Raw genomic sequence first — 21,993 nt, 5'->3', positions numbered from 1 at the left:
GGCCGGCTGGCTGCGCTGCATGATTGACGAACTGAGTGACAGTTGCATGAGTGACTGACTGACTGATCATTCAGTCAGATAATAATGGAGGAAGGAAAACAGATCGACTGTCTGAGCTCAGGCTGAGAAGGTTCATGAGTGAGTCACGAGTATACAGAATGTCATACGTGAGAGTTCCGGTTCCAACTTAGGGCGCAGACACAGGAAAGAAACAAGCGCAAACTTACGGTAGTGAAAATAGTGTCTTACATCTTAATGAAATTTGCCAGCGCATGTCGACGACACGTTTACTGACGAGCTTTTCATCTCGAATTGCGCCCTCTGTCGATATTGTGAAGCACCGGGCCGACCAAGCAGGTGCGACTAGACTGCGACTAGACTAGTGCGAGTAAGCAGTTTTCCTTCCTCAACGTTTCAGCATCGCGTGAATCAACCGGTATTCGTTGAAGTTTTGGGTTGTACAGTTGACTAGTTTGCAAATATTAGTTATTGGATGTATAAATAGCATAAACCGTTGAGAAAACCTGCAAACTTGCGGGCGATATGCGTACACAGAGAGCGTGGCACTCAGCATAGCCAGCTGTGCGCGCTTGTTTTCATACACTTCCGGTTTTGTCAGTTCGTCGTGTAAACATCCAACGTGTTCATCGGGTACTTCAAAGCCCTAAATCTCACGCCGTAATGGCGTCCCATACCAGCGACAAGACACCGCTCTTGGTCAACTACCAAGAGGATTTCTCAGACATTCGGGATCCGAGAGAGACAGTGAGGAACCTGTACGCCAAGGAGGCCTCGTTGGGTTATTCTGCCAGCAATGGCATAGACAGTGTGACAGTTAGTGCCAGCAACTCCGTGTGTGATCTCAGCCGGTACACTGACAGCATTGTGGCAATATTTGTCGTGGCTTTTGACACAAGATCAGGTGAGTATTTACATTGCTATATATTTATCCTCTCTCCACAGTAAACACTTTCTGTGCTAATCACTGATCGAGTTTTGCATGTAATTCCATTTTAAATTCTTTATTAAATTTGTTTATGTACATTTAAAGCTATAGTCCATCATTTGTAATTAGTGCATTTTGTTCTTTTGAAGCAACAAAAGTGTTCAAAAAACAAAGGATACTGAGCAACTAACCTGATGAAGTTTCAGCTAAGCTTCAGCTGTACATTCCGAGAAAAACAGCATTCTAAGAGTAAGATCTCAATTTCAAATCAAAAGTTACTGAATCATGTTTTGATTTGTTTTGTAATTGCAGCTATACGCGGCGTCGCGCACTGATCCGACGAATTATAACAACCGCGCGCGCGTGTGCGTCCTTCCAATACTTGTGCGCGCTGCGCTGAATAACAAAACGAACTACTAATTTAAATTTTCCTACGGTGCTTCTTAAGAATCACCGTTGGAAATGCCTTCTTTCGTTGATTACTTCAAAATGACAGCTTTCCAGAAAGAATAATTTCACAGGGAGTTTAGTTCCCTTACTATCTTTCATCAACCAAGTTTGTTTTTCAACAGTAATTACGCCAGTTACTTTTCGGATGGCTGCAAATGATGGACTATAGCTTTAACTTAAGTTAAGGGTGAGAATCTGAAAATGTTGATGATGCACTGTGACTTGGTATCTAATGTTTATAAATTAAATTTGCATTTCCTAATCCCCTTTTCTGACAAATCCACATTAAATTAAAATTGAAATTACAGTGTCTTTAGACTTTGTGCCTTTTACTTTTTTTCTCTTTTTTTTTTCTCTCGCAAAGTTTCTATCACAATTTTTATATTTTCTCCCAAAAAGTATCAAATTTTGCAAATGTACATGAATGTGAATGAACTTTGCTGTAACGTACCTATGGGCCCTGGGCACAAGTACCCCCCTCATAGCTCAACAGTAAGGAAGGGAGAGTTGGGAAGACCACTTGAAGTGACATTCGAAAGCATCGCCGATAACACCTGATGCTCCAGGAAAGACACTTATGCTTTGTGCACAATTATAATAAAATAAGTTGTGCGTTCTTCCTGCTATACGTGCGCAAACCAGTATGCTCACAGCTCACGTGGTACGGTGTGTCCCTTCCATTGGCCTCTCGAAAGTGGTCAAAAAGCGCCCTCTCTTGTTCATGCACGGAGCCCATTGTATAAATGATGCACAGTTCGATTGAAATAACTTTGACAGAAAAGATTCATTTGGGTCATAATGAGGAAAAGTCGGGAAAGAGATGAAATTTTGGGTAGATCCAACAAATACAATATAATGTATGCAAGATACATACATTTGAATGTGAGGGAAAGATTTCCATATAAGAAGTTCACTAATTTTCCTCTGTGTTGACTAACAAGCCCCCATATGTATAGCAATTTCATGTCCTCAAAGTCAATTTGAGCAGTGAGAAAATACAAGCATTTTCTTAGAAAACACTTAGAATTTTTCAATCCAATCTCATAGGGTTTGTACACAGGGTGTTGAGTGAACTTCTTATATGGAAATCTTTCCAAGAATTGACATTATGTTATTTTTAATAATGTATGTAAATGTGTTACCTTGAAACCTTGAGCCATGTGTATCCAAAAACTGAAAAATATTAGTTTGATGATAGTGGTGCACATTTTGACCCTAACTCCCTAGGCTTTTTTGTCGGATGTAGCTCCTGCAAAATCCTGCAGCAGTGACTGTCAGAATGTTGAGGCTTGGCCAGTGAGATCCTGGAGCAGTACGGAGGATTTCAAGCAAAATCCAGGCCTAGATTTATGCATGGCTGAGCAAAAACAACACAAGGTCCGCCCCAAGACCTTGACAAAGTGCATCCTATGAAATCAGTAACGCACTTTTGCCACGTAACCTCAATCCTCAAAATTCCTCCACTTTGGCAAAGAGGATTTTGAGGGATTCAGGGCAGAACAAAATGCAAATATTGGTGATCTAAATGCACTTTTGGTGATCTACAATGTCATGAATGTAGGTGTCCATTTCAACATATTACAAAAACCTGAGTTTTCACCTTAAAATGTTTTCTTAAATTGACACCCTTGAAAGCTGAGTTAAAAATAATCATTTATAAATGTTTTGTAATTGCTAATTTGTTGCATTCATTTGTCATATTAGCTTCCAAAATTTAATTGAACTCATCAAAATGCAGAGTTTAAATATTTTGCAGGTATTTGTGTGCCTGATGTTGAAAAAACATAATAAAACATGGTCAATCAGAAACCTCAAAAAAGAAGAAAATTCAACCACAAAAGTGAATCAAAATACTAATCTTTTGTATAAATTATAGTTTACCTTTGGGTTATTCATTTTTTCAGAGCTCTCCACGATTGTAAAACAAGGTTTTATTGAATACAATTTAAGGGCCTGCATAATAGAACATTTCTGTGTTATTTTCCAGTTTTATCCCGAAAAATAGATTCCTTTCCTAAATTACTATTTTTCTAACAGTACACAAGTTTATAAAATTATATTCACATTTGAATATGACATTGACTGAAAAACATTCAACCCATGTTTAGTTATTGAATATTACTTTGCATTTTCAAATAATGGCCGCCAGACGATAATTCTGTCCTCACGGAGTAGGCTGGTTCCCACCCCAAAATCAGTATCAATAATGTACGGACTGGGAGCCAGTCTGCTTGCAAAGTTGATCTGTTTTTTCCTTTTTTTCAGCAAAAAAAACTCTTTTCATCCTAAAAATAAAAAAAGGGAAAAAAGGAAGTTTTATTTGTTTGGAATAAAACATACAAGTTGAAAAGTAATTAAATAGAAAAAAAATAAGAGAAATGTAATCCTTTAACTGGAGCTTTTGTACCCAATTTAAGTTCATGTTTTGTCATGGCACATTGTGGAGTTGCCATTTTAATGAATTTTGGGCTTTTAAGCTTAAGTGAATACAATGCACAATCCATTAGAAAAACAGTACAATTGGCCGTAGTAATTTGAACAAGTAGCATAAGAACTGATTCAAAAATTTCCTTTGGTAATTTTTTTTTCTCATTTATAAAAACTGCAAAATCTGCCATCATCCATGTTGCATGACCTCTATTAAAAAATAATTGGGCCCCCACCCCGAAAAATCATATAAAACCAACTTTTGTTCATAAACATGTACCGGTATAATGGTCTGCATTACCTGTTGGCATTGTACGTACATGTGTAGTTGTAAGGATTGAGCATAATAATATTCTACAGTTCAACTGTCCAAGAACGTGCACTACTGTATGCAGTGTTTTTTTTTCGTCACCATCTACGCGTGCACACGCATGCAATGATCTAGCAGCTATAGACGTGTGTGGTTGTACTGGTACGTCATCAAGATCTTGGAATAGACGTCATCACTCACTCATCTTGAAGGAGTTGTGCCTATTCAGGGAATTCCGTCATTGGCATTATTGCTTTTCTTTCAGTTGTTGACATCAACTAGTGAGTCGTAGGAGAGGAGATGTATACATCGGAGAAATAAGTGAAATTATTTTGATCTTTTTCTTGAAATTATACAAAATGTTTAATAAGATTGAGAATAATGGGCCTTTAATGGTGGTATCAATTCAAAGCAAAAGGCAAATGTATATTTGTGTGTATTAAATAAATGGTTTGGCCATTAAAAACCGAGAAAATCATTATTATTTTGTTAACATTTGGATGCAAATGATCTTGCATGTAAATTTATAAGATAGTACATGTATATATGTGTGTATGCTTGTTTACTTTCTTACAAAAATTTATTTTTTATGAGTTGTTGGATGGACAAAAGATGTTGGCCTATCTACTTAATTGTGGAAATAAATTACTTCTGTATTGGAAATATGTTTTTCTGAGCGGCTGCAGGCAATCACGGCAATCTGACAGGTCAAACATTTAATTTGGCTTTGATTTGTCCAAAACTAGATGCTTACATGTAGATATCAAAGAAATTAGGATCAAAATGTCACATACATTTCTGTCGTAAAATATTCAAAACGACAACTTTTTGAAATTACAAATCTCATTGTGGCAAATACACATCCTTGTCTCTCATGATCTGAATTAATAATAATTGACACAACAATCCAATGATGGATAGCCTAATGAAAGTTCACCCAGGTGTGAAATAATTTGAGACTAGAGACAAATTATGATAATAACTGCCAGGGCAACCAGCTCTAATCAAGCAAAGCATGACAGCCCAATGCAGCAAGCAATATGCATCTGACACCAACCTACACAATGTTACTTTAGGTTTATGGTGGTTTGAAAAATATTGATTTTTATTACCCCCCCCCCCTTTTTCCCCCCTCAATCTGTAATTTCTCCAGATATGAAGTAATTTGTTTAAAGGGAATATACAACATTTGCAAACATCGAAAAATAAAACTACCAAGTTTTTACGAAATACCTTACTAGGATGTTGGTAAATAACAGTCAAAAGCATCCTGTAAAGTTATGGCACCTGGTGTGAAGTCATTTTCAAGAAAATGGTATTTTTGTATACGTTTCCAGCGGTGGTCGGCCGATCACCGTTGGAAAACCTAACAATTTTTCAACTACTGCTCCAAATTTACCATTTTTTATTCAGTTCAAATTTTGTTTGCTATTGGTTACATATTCATGAACGGGTGGGGGCCAGCTAGACTTGTTCCCTTACCTTACAATTTTCCGGCATCTGGAAATTGATCCATTTTTATCTTTAGTGGAGTCAGGGAACCAGACTACTTGAACATTTTTGTTTTTCTTGGTTTTTCCAGCATTTTCGAACAAAAAACTTCAAACATGTCAGTGTGACAAAATTTGATCTATTACACTCTGCCCTTCAAATAGTTCATTTCTGAAAATTACAGCAAAAGCCAATGATGTACATTCCCTTTAACTACCTGTAGCTTCAAACTATTATTTTGTTACTGGCGGTACTTACCTTCATTTTTCTCTTTTTTAAACATCACTGTATAAGGCCCTACGATTTATATTATCCCACTTTGTATTGGTTCATCAGAAAGTTCAAAATAATTGTCTACTGAATTGAATAAAAAAAAACTATTGAAATTAGACTTATCTTTAACATTATAACCCTCCTGCGTAGATGCTTTCAAAGATTTAAGAAGTACATAGGTAGCCACTATTAACGGTACATTAAATTTATCTGGAATCTGCGAGTGGGCGGTGCCCAGTGGAGGATTTTGGAGGAATGAGGAAGGTTAATTTAGCAGAAATCCCTGACAGAGATTAACATTGATGATGTCTCGTTGGTATTTCTAGGTAACATTGTGGAATGGTCGCAGCCAGAAGACATGGACATGGAGGGGGTGGAGTTCAAGGCAATGGCCAGCGGGGCACACACCGTCCTCACTGATTTCATGTAAGTCAAAACCTTCGGAAGAAATCAATGACGCCCTCCAACTGTATGCGTCATCCATAGAGCTGCGCAGTTTGATAGTATACAAGTATTGAGTGGATCAGCGTGGAATGGGAGGAATATTATCGCAAGGTAAAATCTGGACTTTCCATTTCACGAGGCAAAGCCGAGTGAACTGGAAAAGTCCAGATTTTACCGAGTGATAATATTTCTCCCATTTCTCAATTTAAAGCCACTCCATATTTGTTTTATATAACTGACATACATGTAGATCCTTGTCATTTGATATATTTGAACTTTTATTTCAATACAAAATTGGTGAAAAATGTACTTCTCTCTTCCAAAACACCCCTTCATGAAAATGTTTGAACCCAACGCTGTAGCGCTGGCTCTTTGGAACAATACACGCTACGCGCAACGCTGAACGCGCACACCAGCATGCATTTACACACAAATAACGCGTCATGGAACAAGAATGATCCTTACTGTTCAATAGTATTTCCCATTTCCCCATGGGCGGATAGTACTTTTTGAGACCCGGCGTGAATGGGAGTAATAACGAATGTCATGTGATGTGAGTTCCACCAATCAAATGACAAGGATCTGTATGTCGGTTATATAATGTATTGTACTGGTTCATGAACAAGTGTAATTGGACCGTAGTTATGGGCACCACACACCTGATGTGCGATAGTTAATGTGGGGACCAAAAACAATCGTGGGACAGCTGAAAGTCCTCACAACTTAGTCCTAACTTCCCTAACAATGAAAGAAACTTCCCTACAATGCCGTCACTGCTAACATGGCTAATGTACACAGGTATGTTTGTTTATGGCTTCTGACTAGCACCCTTGAACAATGACATTGACAAAATCGGGAACCGTAAACATAGAGCTGGATAGTTAGTCACGGGTACTCCAGTCAGTTTCAATGTTGGGTTTAACCCTTCACCGACGTATTTTTATTATAAACACTACATGTGTTGTCCTGTTTGAATGTAAAAAAAAAATATTTGAATTTACATCACCCAGACGCAAATTCCACCTTATAATCAGTCAGTTTCTTTATTCAACAAATTATGTTTTTGTATGGTGTAAATGGAGGACATCGATTGCTTTCTCATTGCTTTTGTACACGTTTCCCTAGCGAGGACTGTCCTCACTTGAGTACATGTCCTCACAATCAGACAAGGAGTTTCCCTAAGTGTGTTCTCTTTTGTTTGTGCTAAAACATTTTTGCAGTGTCACTCATTGGTTTTGTACACATTTTCCAACCGAGGACTCTCCTCACTTGGGTATATGTCCTCAATTAGAAAAGAAATTTCCTCAGGAATGTCCTCGATTTACACTGGTAATATGTGCACTCACACACGTGCATAGCAAATTGAACATTGATGAAAAAAAGGAACCACAACTCTGGTTGAATTATACATGAGGTCAGCTCGACCGGATGGTGATTCATTTAGTGTATTATAAACGCAAGGATTTATCTCTTTAGTCATTAGCCAAACCCAAGGCAAATTTATCTTTAGGAAAGATTTGACCTTAAATTGCACACTTACACATCATGTACATGTAGAAGCCAATTATGGTAATTGTTACTCATTCAATCATGGATGTTTGATTGAAAATTAATACATGATGCTCGTTTGTCTGAAAACAAGTTTCTTTAAGTGTGCTTGGAGTTAGAGTTGCTCCTTCATGTAATGCTTAACTTTGGTTTTGGGCCTCCCAAGAACTCTGGCCGGAATTTAGGTTGAATTACACATGAGTGGTCCAAAAACATAATTTTTTTAAAAAGAATTTGTGCAAAATTTGTGTAATATCTGATTCCTTCAAATTGCATTAATTTAATCATCAGGAAAGTATTTCTCAGTGAAAGCAAAAAGAAGAAATTTTTTGACCCTGTTGTATATAGGCTGCTGTAGTCTTCGAAGATCATCTTGCTGCTTGCCATTTAGCTATGTGAAAAGCAATAAATTTCATTAAGTATGGTACGTCTGTTACGTTGCATAATAAGCTTTGCGCTCAGTGTGAGTCCAAAATTAGACAGCCAAGCGAGAAGAAAGGAACAGTCGTCGGAGGGGCTATGATTAATAAGATCCCTCAGGCAGATCAGCCCCGCGAGGAAGCCTGGCACACTCGATACTAAAACGCGTAAAAAAAAAAACACCTTAAGTACAACCATAGGGTAAAACATCAAGTGGGTAAATTATGCACGCCATTGCGTACTTGAATTTTTCGCCGAGATGGCTGGTGAGATTGTGAATCGGTTATGAGCTGACGCAAAGGATCATTATTATGGATTATTATCACGATTTCGGAGATCTTGCTAAGCATCTCTTGATCCGAAAGCAGGGTCTTGATTTCATCAATCTTGTCAATTGAAGTGTGACCAAATGAAATTTTATTGGAATTTTTTTCAAGCTCTGGCTGTAAACTTTGCTGCCTCATTTTTTTTTTCATTTTTTTTTTTATTGCCACGCTGTATTACATGTGTACATGTAGGATATGGTAAAAAATATGATGGGAACTCCATTTAATAGCAAGCCACTAAACTTCTCTTCTAGATCTGAAATATATGTATGATTTGACAGTGTTCATACATCAGCTCACATAGTTTTTGATACATGGTATTGTGCAACTTTCAAAGATACAGAATTACATACATCATGTACATAGAGCTATGTTTACATGCACCATAGAGTTACAATCAGACAAATAAACTTGGTACAATAAATTTGCAGCTTTCACTTGCGAAGTCTCACATTCCTTCACTATTGAGTTGTCTGAACTTATCCGGTGTTGTTTGAACAGATACAGTAAATTGATTGAAAAAATATCAATGTCTTTTTTTTTGCTCCTAATTTTTGTGGCTAGAAAAAATTAGGTTGGGATGCTGATCATTAATCTTTTTTTTTCTAATTTTTTTTTTAAACAAAATGATTTGGGTTCTGTGTAATTTCCGAGGTTAGGTAACTGGAAACACAAATATTATTTTCCTTGGCCTCACTGAGAATTCCCTCAAGACATTTTGTAAGACATTATGTAGAGCCGTGCACCATTTAGGATGAAACCCCAGAGCTACATGGAAGCTCTCCATGAAGACCCAAACCCCTTCAAATATTGATGTGGTTTGATGATTGGCCTATGCATAAACACACACCCACGTTATAGTCCCCTGAATTCCCTTTGGGTATTGATACCTGTAACAAGACCACAGAGGAGACACCAAAGATGACACCTGCAGGAGGCTAGTGTATTACCCTGATCTATTTGTATCTTATTCATCTTCCTGATGGAGGTGTGATCATTGCCTTGAGGGAATTTGCCTTAGATCCATAGGTCTGTCTGCTGATTGAATTCCACTTGATACTTCTCAAATGAAAGGACCTCTTTTTTACCCTGAATATGAGAAGCTGTTATGCTGTGTATCTTACGTTTTGACATCAAGACAATTTGGTTTCCATTTTGTCCATTTACAATGTACATATAAGAAACTGTTTGAACATTTTAGTGAGAAATGTCATGGTTGACATGGACCATTTTTCCCCATTAATTTAGGGCAAATATTTCAGGGAACACATTTGTAGAACTAGATATTTTTTCTATTGTTTTACGTGGAGTTGGGAAACTGTAGTACATGTCTGTAGGCTTTATTCACGAGTCAGCCATATTGAATGCGAGGTAAAATTTTCATTTTTGGAACTAGCGAATAGGAATGCAAGTAATGAAATAAAGTTAATTACATTTCAAAACCAGTCTGCTCTGATGAATAATGTGAAAATTTGTGATTAATTATTACGCTAATATTTTAAGCCACATTTAAAAAGAAAATTGAAAGTGAGGCTTTAAACACATAAATAGACTGGCACCATCCCATTTAACAGTTTACAAGGCCTATTTAATCATACGTGATTTTGTCACAATGACAATGTCCCACTGCCGACTGCAATGTTGCACACGCATATGTAAACGAACCAATACGCAATATGTTGCCCAATTTCTGATATTAGCACAATAAGTTGCATGACTTTGTTGCGTGAAGGTAAAAGCGCTTATTGATTTGTGCTAATCTATCAAAACGCGGGACATTATCGCGCGACAAAATCGCCTATGCATGTGTAAATAAAATTCAGGAAGCACGATCAAAAATGGCTTCCTCATGAATAATTTATATGGTGGACACGGATTTCTTTCGATTACAGTCTCTCATTATAATACAAGACAGGGCAAGTCAAGTAGAGCTGGTCCCCAGTCAGTCAGTCAGTCAGTCGGTGAGTCAGTCAGTCAGTTTGTCGGGTACAAAGTAGACACCTAGCTGTCCTCTGTGACCAGCACAAAATATGTCTGCATGTATCTGTTGTTTTCTGTACATGCAAGTTTTACATGTTGCCGAAGAATGGCATCAATCGATATAATTGTATCTCTTTTTTCTCCCCATTTCTCTTTGTTTTTAGATATTTCAGGAAGGACGACTACTACGGCTTGAGCTGTTTCCAAAATATGCCCGTGGACAGCGAAGTAGAGAGGGGAGCCCGGATGAAGTCAGTGGGTATCCTAGCAACGTCCTACACGGCACTCTACAAACATATGCAGTTCCTGGAAAACCAAGTCCGGTAAGAAACTACAAAACTATTCTTTTTCCATTAAATTGACACTAAAATCCTTCACCCTTTAGCTTGCAGGATCAGTCGCAATTGTACTTCTGTATTTGGGCCATTATTTAGGAAGAGCACATCCTTGAAAAAGTAAAATTTTAAAGACGTGGGAATGATTTCTACAGTACTTACAAAATATTTTGTTTAATGTTCATGAATGCCCATTTTTGCGATTATCATTTTTCAGGCACCAGTTGGAAATTCCTGGTCGCTATGAGCAGCTGTTGGCCTTCTTCAATGATCGTAAGGGGTCGTTGCCATCTAGAGAGACATCGCGAGACACATTATCGGTATCCTCACCAATGATTGGATCGACTGGAACCACGCCCCTGACCACACCCATAACCACGCCCAGCTCGGAGTACAGTCTACCTACAATGAAGGTATGCTTGGAACACACTCTTAGATGATGTCCCCATTACATAACTTGAATAGTATGGACTTTGTGCAGTATCCTCTCAACAGTTACAAATGAAGAATTTGGGAAGACAACTGGGAGGAACAATATATAGTGGAACGTACGTTGCTATACTGAACACCGCTATACCGAACATTCGGCTATACCGAACATCAGTCTTGGCTCCCAATTTTTGTGTACAAAATAGAAATGTCAACAGAAAAGCGACAAATTATTTCCCCAACGAATAGTAGGAAAAAGCCACCCATGTAATTACATGATTCAATAGTCGCACGTGTTCGAAGTCGTCTTTCATAAACTACCAGGGCGTACTTGGTGAAGTTCTGCTACGGAATTGAAACTATTAAAGGACACGTTTGGCAACTGACTCCGTGCGTGGTTTTTAAATGCAGTTACACAATAACAATGATCAAAAGAGGGCGCCACTAACGTGTGAAAATCGTTATACCGAATGATTGCTATTACGAACAATTTCTGCGGATCCCACGATGTTTGTTATAGCGATGTTCCACTGTAGCGCATTGGCGACGACGCCTGACGCTTATGCACAGACGTTATGGGATTGTGCACATTCAAAGTAAAACTGGTCATGCACATATGCCCATGACTGTGCATGGTATAGCACATACCCGATGATGTATATGACCCAGGCATACTTCATTTACCCAGTGGCAACTCCCCCATTCCCTCCAAAAACAGAACCACACACATTCCGAGAAACTAATTACATCGCTAATGCACGAGTCTGTTCTTAGCCTTCCAAAAACCACTGCTCTAATAAGGCCAAAAAAAAAAAATATTTGGTCTCTGGTCAGGCCAAAGTTTCGGAATTGACACGGCGACGCGGCTTTTTTTTTGTTTTTTGTTTTTTCTTCAAGCTTGGATTGTACAGACAAGGTGGGGTACTATTTTGCTTTTTTGGTGTCCTCATGTACATTGGTGTCCTCCATAATTTGCCTTGGTGCTCTCGATCATTTGCCTTGGTGCAATTTCCCATTCCTTGGTGCTCTTTGGTAAAAAAAAATTGAGGAGGTGCGGCAATAGAGGGCGCTGTTGGAGCTACTACATTTTGGAAAAAAAAAGATTGATGCGCATGATTAAAATCGACGCGCGTGCTGACCAGAGACCGACTTATTTTTTTTGGCCTAACCTACAGAGAAATGTCTATGTCAAGAGATAGAAGTAGGTGTTCAGGCGTGATAGTACCAATCACACTCTGTAAATGTCACTGCCTGGCTCTATTTGCCTGGAAGCAATGATGCGATAATTATCATTGGAGAACTTTTTTAAAGCAGTGCGTCAGCAAATAAAGTGCTGATTTGATAGGAATCGGAAAACACTGATTGACGGATGGGTCATTCTATAAACTTAGGGTCTAAAAAGTGTGATAGTTTTTCCTGTCCCTGTTACCTTAGCACTTTGTACTTTGCCATTCAAGTATCATTAAGAATGACTTCAAATGTAGGTAGTTTGCTATTCATAATCACTCTTGGAGGATGACTGCATTAAGGAGTGCGTCAGATTTATAAAATCTTAGATGTCAGATGTAACAGGGACAGGAAAAAAAGTGGACCCCAAATTTATAGAATGACCCATCTGTCAATTCAAATTTGATTTTGTGCAAATTGCCAGGGATGGACTTAAAGGGCAACTGTTCATAAATGTATGTACATGTAAACGTACAAAGGAAATATATCGTGGCCAGATTCCTCGCCTTGTAAGTTGCTTTTTCAAATGTTCCAAGTTTCAGGATTTTCGCTTAATGTCCATCTTACTTGTCAAGAAATGACACATCAGGAGTTACGACTTCTCTCAAATCATTGTAAGTTCTACACAGATAATCATACATTTGTAGCTACTCTTTAGGAGCAGCTAGGGGCTATATTTGCTCACTGTTTTATGTGGTTTTTATAACCCCTTCATGCCTAATAAATCAGGAATTACATGAATAAGTGTTTGAGTTGCGGGCATACAGCTGAATGCTGATTATACATGTACTCTTGGTGCACATGCAACTGACATGCCTAAAGGCCCAGAAAAATATGCATTTGTTATAAATTGCGAATAGTTTGTGTTTTGCTGCACGTACAAATGTAGGCTGTACATTTGTGTTGATTATTTCCTTGTAGTTCAATGTCCAGTTGTTAATGTAGGTCTACAACATGAAGGTCTACAATTTGTTTCACTTTCTTTAAAGACCTGGAAGTGAAAGTCTCAACAGGAAGATAATAGTTTCGTGACAATGATACAAATGCACATTTAGTTTTGATTCATGTTCATTCACTGTGCTTAAAAATACAAAAGTGGTCCGACTGCTTTATCAAGCCTTTTTATGCATAACTTTGTCATGGGTGGTTGATTTACGTTCAACACTTCACAAACTTGTGCCATCATCCAGGACAGACAATGTAAATTGAAATGTAAATATAGGTTTTCACAGCCAATTTCAGCAAAAAGAAAAAGTTCATTTCCATCAACACGCATTCAGATTGGTGCAAATTTTTAAATTGTGTTCATACTGGTTCCCCCCCCCCCCACCCACCTATTATCTCATTCAGTTGTGTTTTCATGCACACGAGATTTTGGTTTAGTCATTCCTTTCGTTTATAGGGAGCATTCATTCTAAAACAAATTTTTAAGGGCCTCATGTTAAATTGAGCAATTGATGAATTTGACCAGAAAAACCTATAGTTTTTGGGTCATTAGAAAATTAGCATTCAAAGAGTGACATTTTTCCTGTCCCTGTTACCTTGGTTCTTTGTAATTTACCATTTTAAGTATCATGATTTCAAACAATGTTTTATTTTTTGGGGAAGGTAGTTTGCTATTCATAATAGTGGAGTACTGTGGCCTCGTGGTTAAGGGCACTGATTCGTGGTCTGCGGGTAAAGCTGCAGGTTGTGGGTTCAAGTCCTGGCGGGGTCATGGTGCGTGTGCCCTTGGGCAAGGCACTTTGTCACTCATTGCTTCTCTACACCCAGGAGTAAATGGGTACCTGTGAGGGCAGAGATGGTTATTGTGATTGAATTAGCTTCCTTGCGCCTAACAGGCTGCATCGAGCTGTATACTCCCCAGTGAGCTGAGATGGTATTTGGAATGTTTCATGTGCCCAATGAGCAGGGGTAATAATGATGTAGCGCCTTGAGCACCAGTCCTGGTGGATAGATGCGCTTTATAAATATCCACTATTATTATTATTATTATTCATAATGACTCTTGGATTACAACTGCATTAATCAAGGAGTGCATCCGACATTTTGTCAGAATTATGAAATCATAGATGTCGGATGTAACAAGGGACGGGGAAAAGAAGTGGATGAATCTATGCAATTTATGACAAATGATACTGAAAACAGTTGCACTTTTGTATACGTGTAAGTTGTGGTTCACACTCACCTTGCACGCATACAAAATGCAACTTTTTTCAGTACCACTTGTCATAAATTGCATAATTGTGTACACATTATCACTGTTTTGGACCAAACAAAGAGTATGGCTGGATTGCTAAGGAATTTCTGTACTGATCAGATGTAGTTTGAGCAAGATGTGCCCAGTAGTTTTTATTTTAGACAAAAAAGTATTGAGAGGGGAATTTCTTTTTTGGTTGAGTGTGCTTTGTTAGGAGAACACAAACTTGAATTTGTTAACGAGCACAGCCAGCGTATTAACAGAATGTATTTCTCTGCTTTCTTATCTCTCATCAGATCACACATCCAGCTGGCTGCTTTGCACAGTTCATCAACTTCTTTGGGGAGCAGATCTTCACCTTGTGGAAGTACGTCCTCCTACGCAAGAGAATTCTGTTCTTCTCACCGCCTCCCATCGGTGTCGTCTGCTACAGAGGTGAGGGACCATAGATTTTATAGCCACAGTGATTTCTTGCATTCATTCTCCTACTTGAATATTTGTTAAATCGTGATGTTTCAAGGAGGTATGGAAGGGGGCGTGTCTTCCTGACCCCCTCCCCCACAATTTTTTTTACGTTTCTCGTGGGGTTAGCTGGTTCCCACCCTGACCCAGTATCGATAATGTATGGACCAGGAACCAGTCTACTCATAAGGCAGATCAGTTTGAACTCATTATAAAAAAAACTTTTTTTTCAGAGGATTGTAGATCCCCCCCCCCCCCTCCTCAAAAAAAGGAGATTTTTTTGTGATGGGAAAAACTATACAAGTTGAAAATTTATAAAGAGAAAAAAAATGAATTTGTTGAGGAGCATCGGTGTTATTTAGTTCATCAAACAATCAAGTAAGCGCCGTCGATATCAGAATTTTCAATAATCGTTGTATCGGAAATCCAATATTGAGAAGAGCGACAAATTATGTAAAAGTTAAAGACCATAAAGATGACACTTTGATTAAAAAAAAACAATGTTAAGTCCCAATTTTCCACGGCTTTCTCTGGAGCATATTGCTCAAACTTTTTAAAACAAATCTCAGCACTGACAGTTTGTCCAGAACGGGCGGTTTCTTTTGAGGTTTTACATTGGGAGACCGCGAATTCCAGCGAACGCAGAGCACAAAGCGAGCTACTTGGCATTTCCAATGTTTTTATTTTTGAGTCACAAGCACAAGTTGCCGATGAGTTTTATTTCATTATACAGCAAATATTAAACACAAAGTAAAAGGTCAAACGGGAGATTTATTTTGATGATAATCTGACACATTTTTTATATTTTCGATATCATTCGTCAATATCCAAAATTTCGAAATTTTGATATGATTAAAAATTTGCTGTCAGCGATATCGATATCAAAATATTATTGCATAGGCCAGTAATGTCGATATATGGACAGTGCTTACTATCAAGCAAGTCCTTGAGCTACATGAAATGTACATTAATGAGCAAACTGCAAACTTTGTATGGCCCAGTAACACGTTATCTTTCGCGGAGTGCCTTGCACAATAATCCGCAATTTACGCCAAGACTCATTAACACCTGAAAGTTTGCTTTGTTGTGAAAAATGGGATTTACAAAACGCAAAATTCTTTTCGCACCTTGTACACTTCCTTCAAATTTGTTCAACACCAATCCCCAATCATTCATAGCCTGAAATAATTTGGGAATGTGCTGTCAGTTTTGTGTTACTCCTGTTCCAACTATTTAACCAGTTCGCGTCGGAGGACGCGATAACACGCTCTGGCTGTGATACACAGGCATGGCTGACGGGTTAAGACGTCGAGATTGCCTCAACTCGCCTCTGGGTGACGTCTAAACACGCTAATCCATACATCGTGCCTTTTTGTACACACACATAGTCTGTGAAATCTGTGGAGGCAGACCGTGTGTTAATCTTGCCGTTGTGCACGGCCTATTGTTGTACAATGTTACGCTCCAGTGCACACCATGCAGTATTGAAACATATGAGGTTTCGGCAAGAAATATCGTACAAATACTGTTAAAATGACTCTTGCAAATCAGTATTTGTGACATTTGGCTGTATATCAGAAGTTGGCTGGAAAATTTTGCCTTTTGCAAAAAACGAAATTTTCGGCAAAAATAATCCTGGCACAAACAAAATAACCTCAAGCTAACTCATACAGTACATGTATACTATACATGTTGTGTCCCTCCAGTTTCCGAACCCGGAATTGTGTGAAAATCCAATTTTGTTCACTTAATGAACTGCTATGAAAAAGAAAATGTACATTTTGCCACGTTGTTAATCCCATGTACATGTATGGCGCCTGTATATGTTGGCTTTCTAGCTTGCTGCACATGGCTGCAGTTAAAAGGCATTGGTAGTCTAAACACACACGCAAATGGAGGCTAGATCTAATATGAGTTGGCATTGAACAAGACCGTAACTCAATAAACGGACATAATGAATATCGCCAGTAGCCTCGCAGGGGAAAAACTGGAGCAGTTGGTCATACTGATGATGATGTGTGTGTTTTCTGCCGCGCTTGATTCATAGATTGATGTGATCGAAGCTGGGGACGTGTATTTTGAGTTAAATCAGTGTGTGGTTTGCGTATCCTTGCACAGCTGAAATTGTGGTCAACATGTCAGCGGGTAATCTAGTTATCTGCTGGCTGTGCTTGTATGTACAAGTATGTCAGCCATATTAGGTGTTGCATATACATGGATGAATACAAGTTTTGTTAAATAAATTTGTTTTGGTGAGAGAGGCTTTTTGTTCCTTTGGCTTTTTTTTGGGGGGGGGGCTTGTTTTTGTTTGTCTTTACTGTAACTTTGTCTTTTCAATTCCATTTAACGTCCATCGCATATCTAACTGCATACACAAGGTGTAATGAAAATGCTGTAATGGACGGGCGGTTTTACATTTAATGCCAGAACCACATTTTCCAATCTCAACCTACAAGTCAAATCTTCCAGATATTCCAATATTGATTGATGCTTTGACGTTTCATGTAAAATTACTATTGCACGGTCTGTTTAGCCATGTTGTACACATATCCTGCAACTGCTGTTACATGTAGATATTGAACATGTACAGTCTGTGCTCTTCAACAAATTCCCTTTTTTTTTGCTAATGGTTCTTTGTGTTTAAATGTCTCATTCAAAAGAAAATACTGTTTGTTTTGCTAAAAAACTTAAATTAAAAAATTATAATTGGGTTTGCTCCAAAACTCCAAAATAACATGGACAATACATCTTCCAAGAGTTTAAGAAATTATTTGTAAAAAAATTCTAGAAAAATGCCTTCTTTTTTAAACGAATGCACATTCCACATGTGCTTTATGAATTCATTCACTAAATTTAAACCACAACTCTTTGTCTGAATCTTGCCTTTTATTCCCCTCAACAGTGTACTGTGCATCAACGTTAGGCCAGCACGAAGTCTTCATATCAGCAGCAACCGAATACAAACCATTCTTCTACATCAATGTGGCAGATATAGATACCATAGAAACAGAGGTTTCTTACATTGCATGTAAGTGGATACAGCGGTTCAAATTTGGTCTGAGTATCTTGCAAAATTATCATCATGTACATGTGCAATGCATTAGAGGGTTTTTGCAATCCTGTTCTAAATCTACAGGGATTATATTTCTCACAGAGGATGTACGTGTGCAGTGTATTTTTGGAATCACTGTGATCAAAAAGAGACTAATGTACAGAAATTGGACTCTCCAGGGGTTGAGATAGGGAGAAAATGAAAAAACCCACAAAATAATCAGCAGAGGGTTCGAGAGTTGCCAAGGGCCCAAGGCCAACATATCGGTAGGCTCTATAGTATATGTTTGTATCTGCATATAGGCACCCCTTAAAATACCAATTTCTATTGTTCTGTATAAACTTTTATAGGTAAAAAAACCTTTACAGTGAAACCTCAGGAATTCCAGATTTTGAGATTCTTTAAAAATCCTAAAATTAGAAATAATCCTGACAAACAACATTGAAATCAGGAAAAAAAAATCTGACAAAAAAATCCGGAAATCAGGACAAATCTCACCAATAAACGTTCCATCCAATAAAAAGTTCAGTTGCGGTACCCGCTGCTACATCAGATTTGAACCAGCCATCTGACTCCGGCAAGCTCGGTGGTAGAGTGGTAAGACAACTGTAGTAGTAAGCAGGAGGTCTTGGGTTCGAGTCCCACCAGAGTAAGCTAGATAATTTGGTTTTTTTCACAAGCCATTGGACAACACTGAGTATAAAGTGTTAACGAAAAATATGGCGCAGGGCAAAAACCCAATATTGAATTTACATCTTATAACATAAAGTTTTTATCTTGACTCTTCAGGCACGACGGAGAAAGTCTTTCAAGAGAAGCACTCCCTGTATGACGTGTACGTGGACAACCAGAATGTCACGACGCACTCGGCCAACCTGAAGACCATGGCTAAGATCAACGCCATGGACAAGGAGAAGTTTAATCGGCTGAACAACCAGCGATGCGCCATGATGTTCAGAGCGCAGGAACTCGGAGAGGAGCTGGATGACGATCACACATTTGCATCGTAAGTTGCTAGTGTGGCGCTACGAAGTTTTGTTTTACTAATTGGAGCCAGAGTCATTTCAGGTTTCATGGCCTGATGATCAGGGGTGGTAATTGTGAAGTGCTTTGAGACATTGGAATGAAACACTTCAGAAGTACCACATTATTATTTTAAAATTCCCCGGGACAGTTTACCCATTCCTATTGGTTGAGAGCCCGTCATGTGGGTGGTTTTAAACGGTTGATAAAACACCGACTGGTTTTAAACACTTTTTTCTGGTACCGCTGCATTCTGCGCCACATTGCGCAGTAAGCGCCACATTGCGCAGTAAGCGCCAAGGTCCTGCCAATCAACATCTAAGGATATTTTTAGTATTACTCGCGCGAGGCACATACCATAAGCATAGCTTAGAGGGGTTTTTCACAAAACAGTGAAGTAGAATTTTTGAACGAAATTGTTGGAAAATATATACATTTTGACTTGTCTTGACTTTTTGACCAAGGGGAATTTATGAATTCGGCTTGGGCCATTATCAGCATCCAGGCCACTAGCCGCTTTAAAACGTACTTGTTTAAAACTGGGCAAGCACATTTTTATACCCTTACTATAAATTAAACTGCAGAAAATGCTCGAAAAGGCTGTACAATTCTACTGTGCAAGTGCATGCATGTAAAAGTTGCATCCTGAACTGTGCTCCCTAAACCAATTCTCCCTCTTTACACAGTAATTGATTTTCCAAGATAGAAAGTTCAGCAGATGGATTCAGACTTTGATTCAAGCTTGTCATACCGTCCCACCTCTGCTCTTTTTCTTCTTTCACCATTTCAGATTTTTCTTGGAGCAAAACAACCACATCTTCCAGACCCTGATGGATGTGTCGGAGAGCCAGGACAAAACGCTTACCACTGACCACTTGAAGGCCATGGGGCTGGACCCCATCGCTGACCGCCAGTTCATCATGGACCTAGTAGAACTCTACGGCATTGACGTCATACTCATGGTGGACAACCCATGCTGTCCAGTATGAGCAAATAATCATGGATTTTGAGCACAACGTGTGACTTACCATTGTTCAACTCACTTCGCTGGAATGCTTTCTAATTACTGACGGTTTGATAGTCTTTGGTCCAAGACTGGTTGGGAGTTTATTCCCCTTATACAGCCGGTCCGTGACAAGTGAGGTCGTTATCAACATGAGATGAAACAAATCAAGTCTTGGCAATAATGGCAGAGCTACCCAGGAAATTCCGAGCCAACCCCAATCGCGCTGTATTCAAGCTAATGCATGTGCATGAGGCATGCTCCAATTTCCTGGGTAGCGCTGCCAATATTGCCAAGCCTGGATTTGATTCATCTTGTTGATAGAGACCTCCACCACCGCGGCAACTTAGCGCGTTTGTCATGGGACAGGCTGCAAAATAGGGGAATGAAAATCTAGCATTGGACCCAGACTAACGGTTCAACTACTCTCAGACAAGATAAGTTTGCGGTAGCACCATGTGAATAAATCTCTTTTGTGAGTATGTGTAGTTCTGAAAAGAACCGGAGGGACTTTTCAGTCACCACACATACTCACAAAAGAGATTTATTCACATGGTGCTACCGCAAACTTATCTTGTCTTAGTATCTCTCCACCATGCAAACCTTCAATTCTCATCAACTACTCTCGTAGTTGGGAAGTTGTTTGGAATTTGTTTTAGTATGTGATTGGTTTATTGCGGATAAAGTTGTGTTGAAAGTGCAAAGATCAGCTGGTCTGGTACCCGTTTCAACCCAGCAGTTTCATCATGGACCTGGTGAAGACAGCTGTAATCTCCCTAGACCTGCTGGACCCCAATTATTACCCATTGTTCATCGGTGACTAGTCTCAGAGGAACTCCACGCTATGGACTTCAGGCACAAGTACCCCCTCAACAATTACCAAGAGAGAGTTGGGAAGACCACTGACATCACAAAGGGAGGGACACTTGTAGGCATTGGCTCTATACATCTACCGCCCAAACGAAGACGCTTCAGGTTAAGAAATGAATGGTCTTGTGTGGGGCACGCGGTGTCTCTCATCAAATTAGCTCTTGTAAGCGACCAAAGAGCCATCTACTGTTGGGTCCTTCAGTGGTTCTCCTAATCACATCACACACTGCCAAATATGGAGTACCGAAGTGTGACGTCATTTAGAACCAGAAAGTGTAGTGCAAAATGAATGGATCAGGAGTACGCACGCATGTTGGTTCAAGGGCTGAATCACGTGCTAATGTCTTTAACACACGTTTTATGCGCGTGACGTATTCACTTCAGTACTCCATATACACCTACACAAACTCCACACTCCTAAATGGCTATGAGCCTTTTCATTTATTTCAGAACAGAATTGGCCGAGTATGGTTTTTCTTTTTTCTTTTAAGTACTATATTAAATGAAAAAAAGTAAGACTGCTGCAAACTGCTTACTGACTGGATGGACCTGAAATATATAAATCTAAAAATTAATGTGGCCTGACGTTGCGAACTTAGCAAGTTCTTCTTCAGAGGCTAAAACAGAAATTTCTGTTTTAGCCTCTGAAGAAGAACTTGCTAAGTTCGCAACGTCAGGCCACATTAATTTTTAGATTTACTATATTAAATTGATAAACTCCACTGCCTATTGAAATGTAAAAAGAATGTGCAGAAAGAAAATTTCAATCGTGTGTAA

The 21,993-nt window shown here is 38.8% G+C and overlaps 1 protein-coding gene across 1 annotated transcript; it reads left to right on the top strand.

Moving 5' to 3' along the window:
• Positions 1-372: 372 nt before the first annotated feature.
• LOC119737575 (DENN domain-containing protein 11-like) lies at positions 373-20,834 on the top strand. Its single transcript, XM_038212029.1, has 8 exons — positions 373-922; positions 6,224-6,323; positions 10,780-10,938; positions 11,168-11,363; positions 15,103-15,241; positions 18,171-18,296; positions 19,110-19,326; positions 20,134-20,834. Exons 1-8 carry the CDS (start codon positions 682-684, stop codon positions 20,330-20,332), a joined length of 1,377 nt encoding a protein of 458 aa, XP_038067957.1. The 5' UTR covers positions 373-681; the 3' UTR covers positions 20,333-20,834.
• The last annotated feature ends 1,159 nt before the right edge of the window (positions 20,835-21,993 follow it).

This window comes from Patiria miniata, unplaced genomic scaffold (assembly GCF_015706575.1).
Source record: "Patiria miniata isolate m_02_andy unplaced genomic scaffold, ASM1570657v1 HiC_scaffold_3, whole genome shotgun sequence".
NCBI classification, from domain to species: domain Eukaryota; kingdom Metazoa; phylum Echinodermata; class Asteroidea; order Valvatida; family Asterinidae; genus Patiria; species Patiria miniata.
This window is presented reverse-complemented; position numbering and strand designations above follow the sequence as displayed.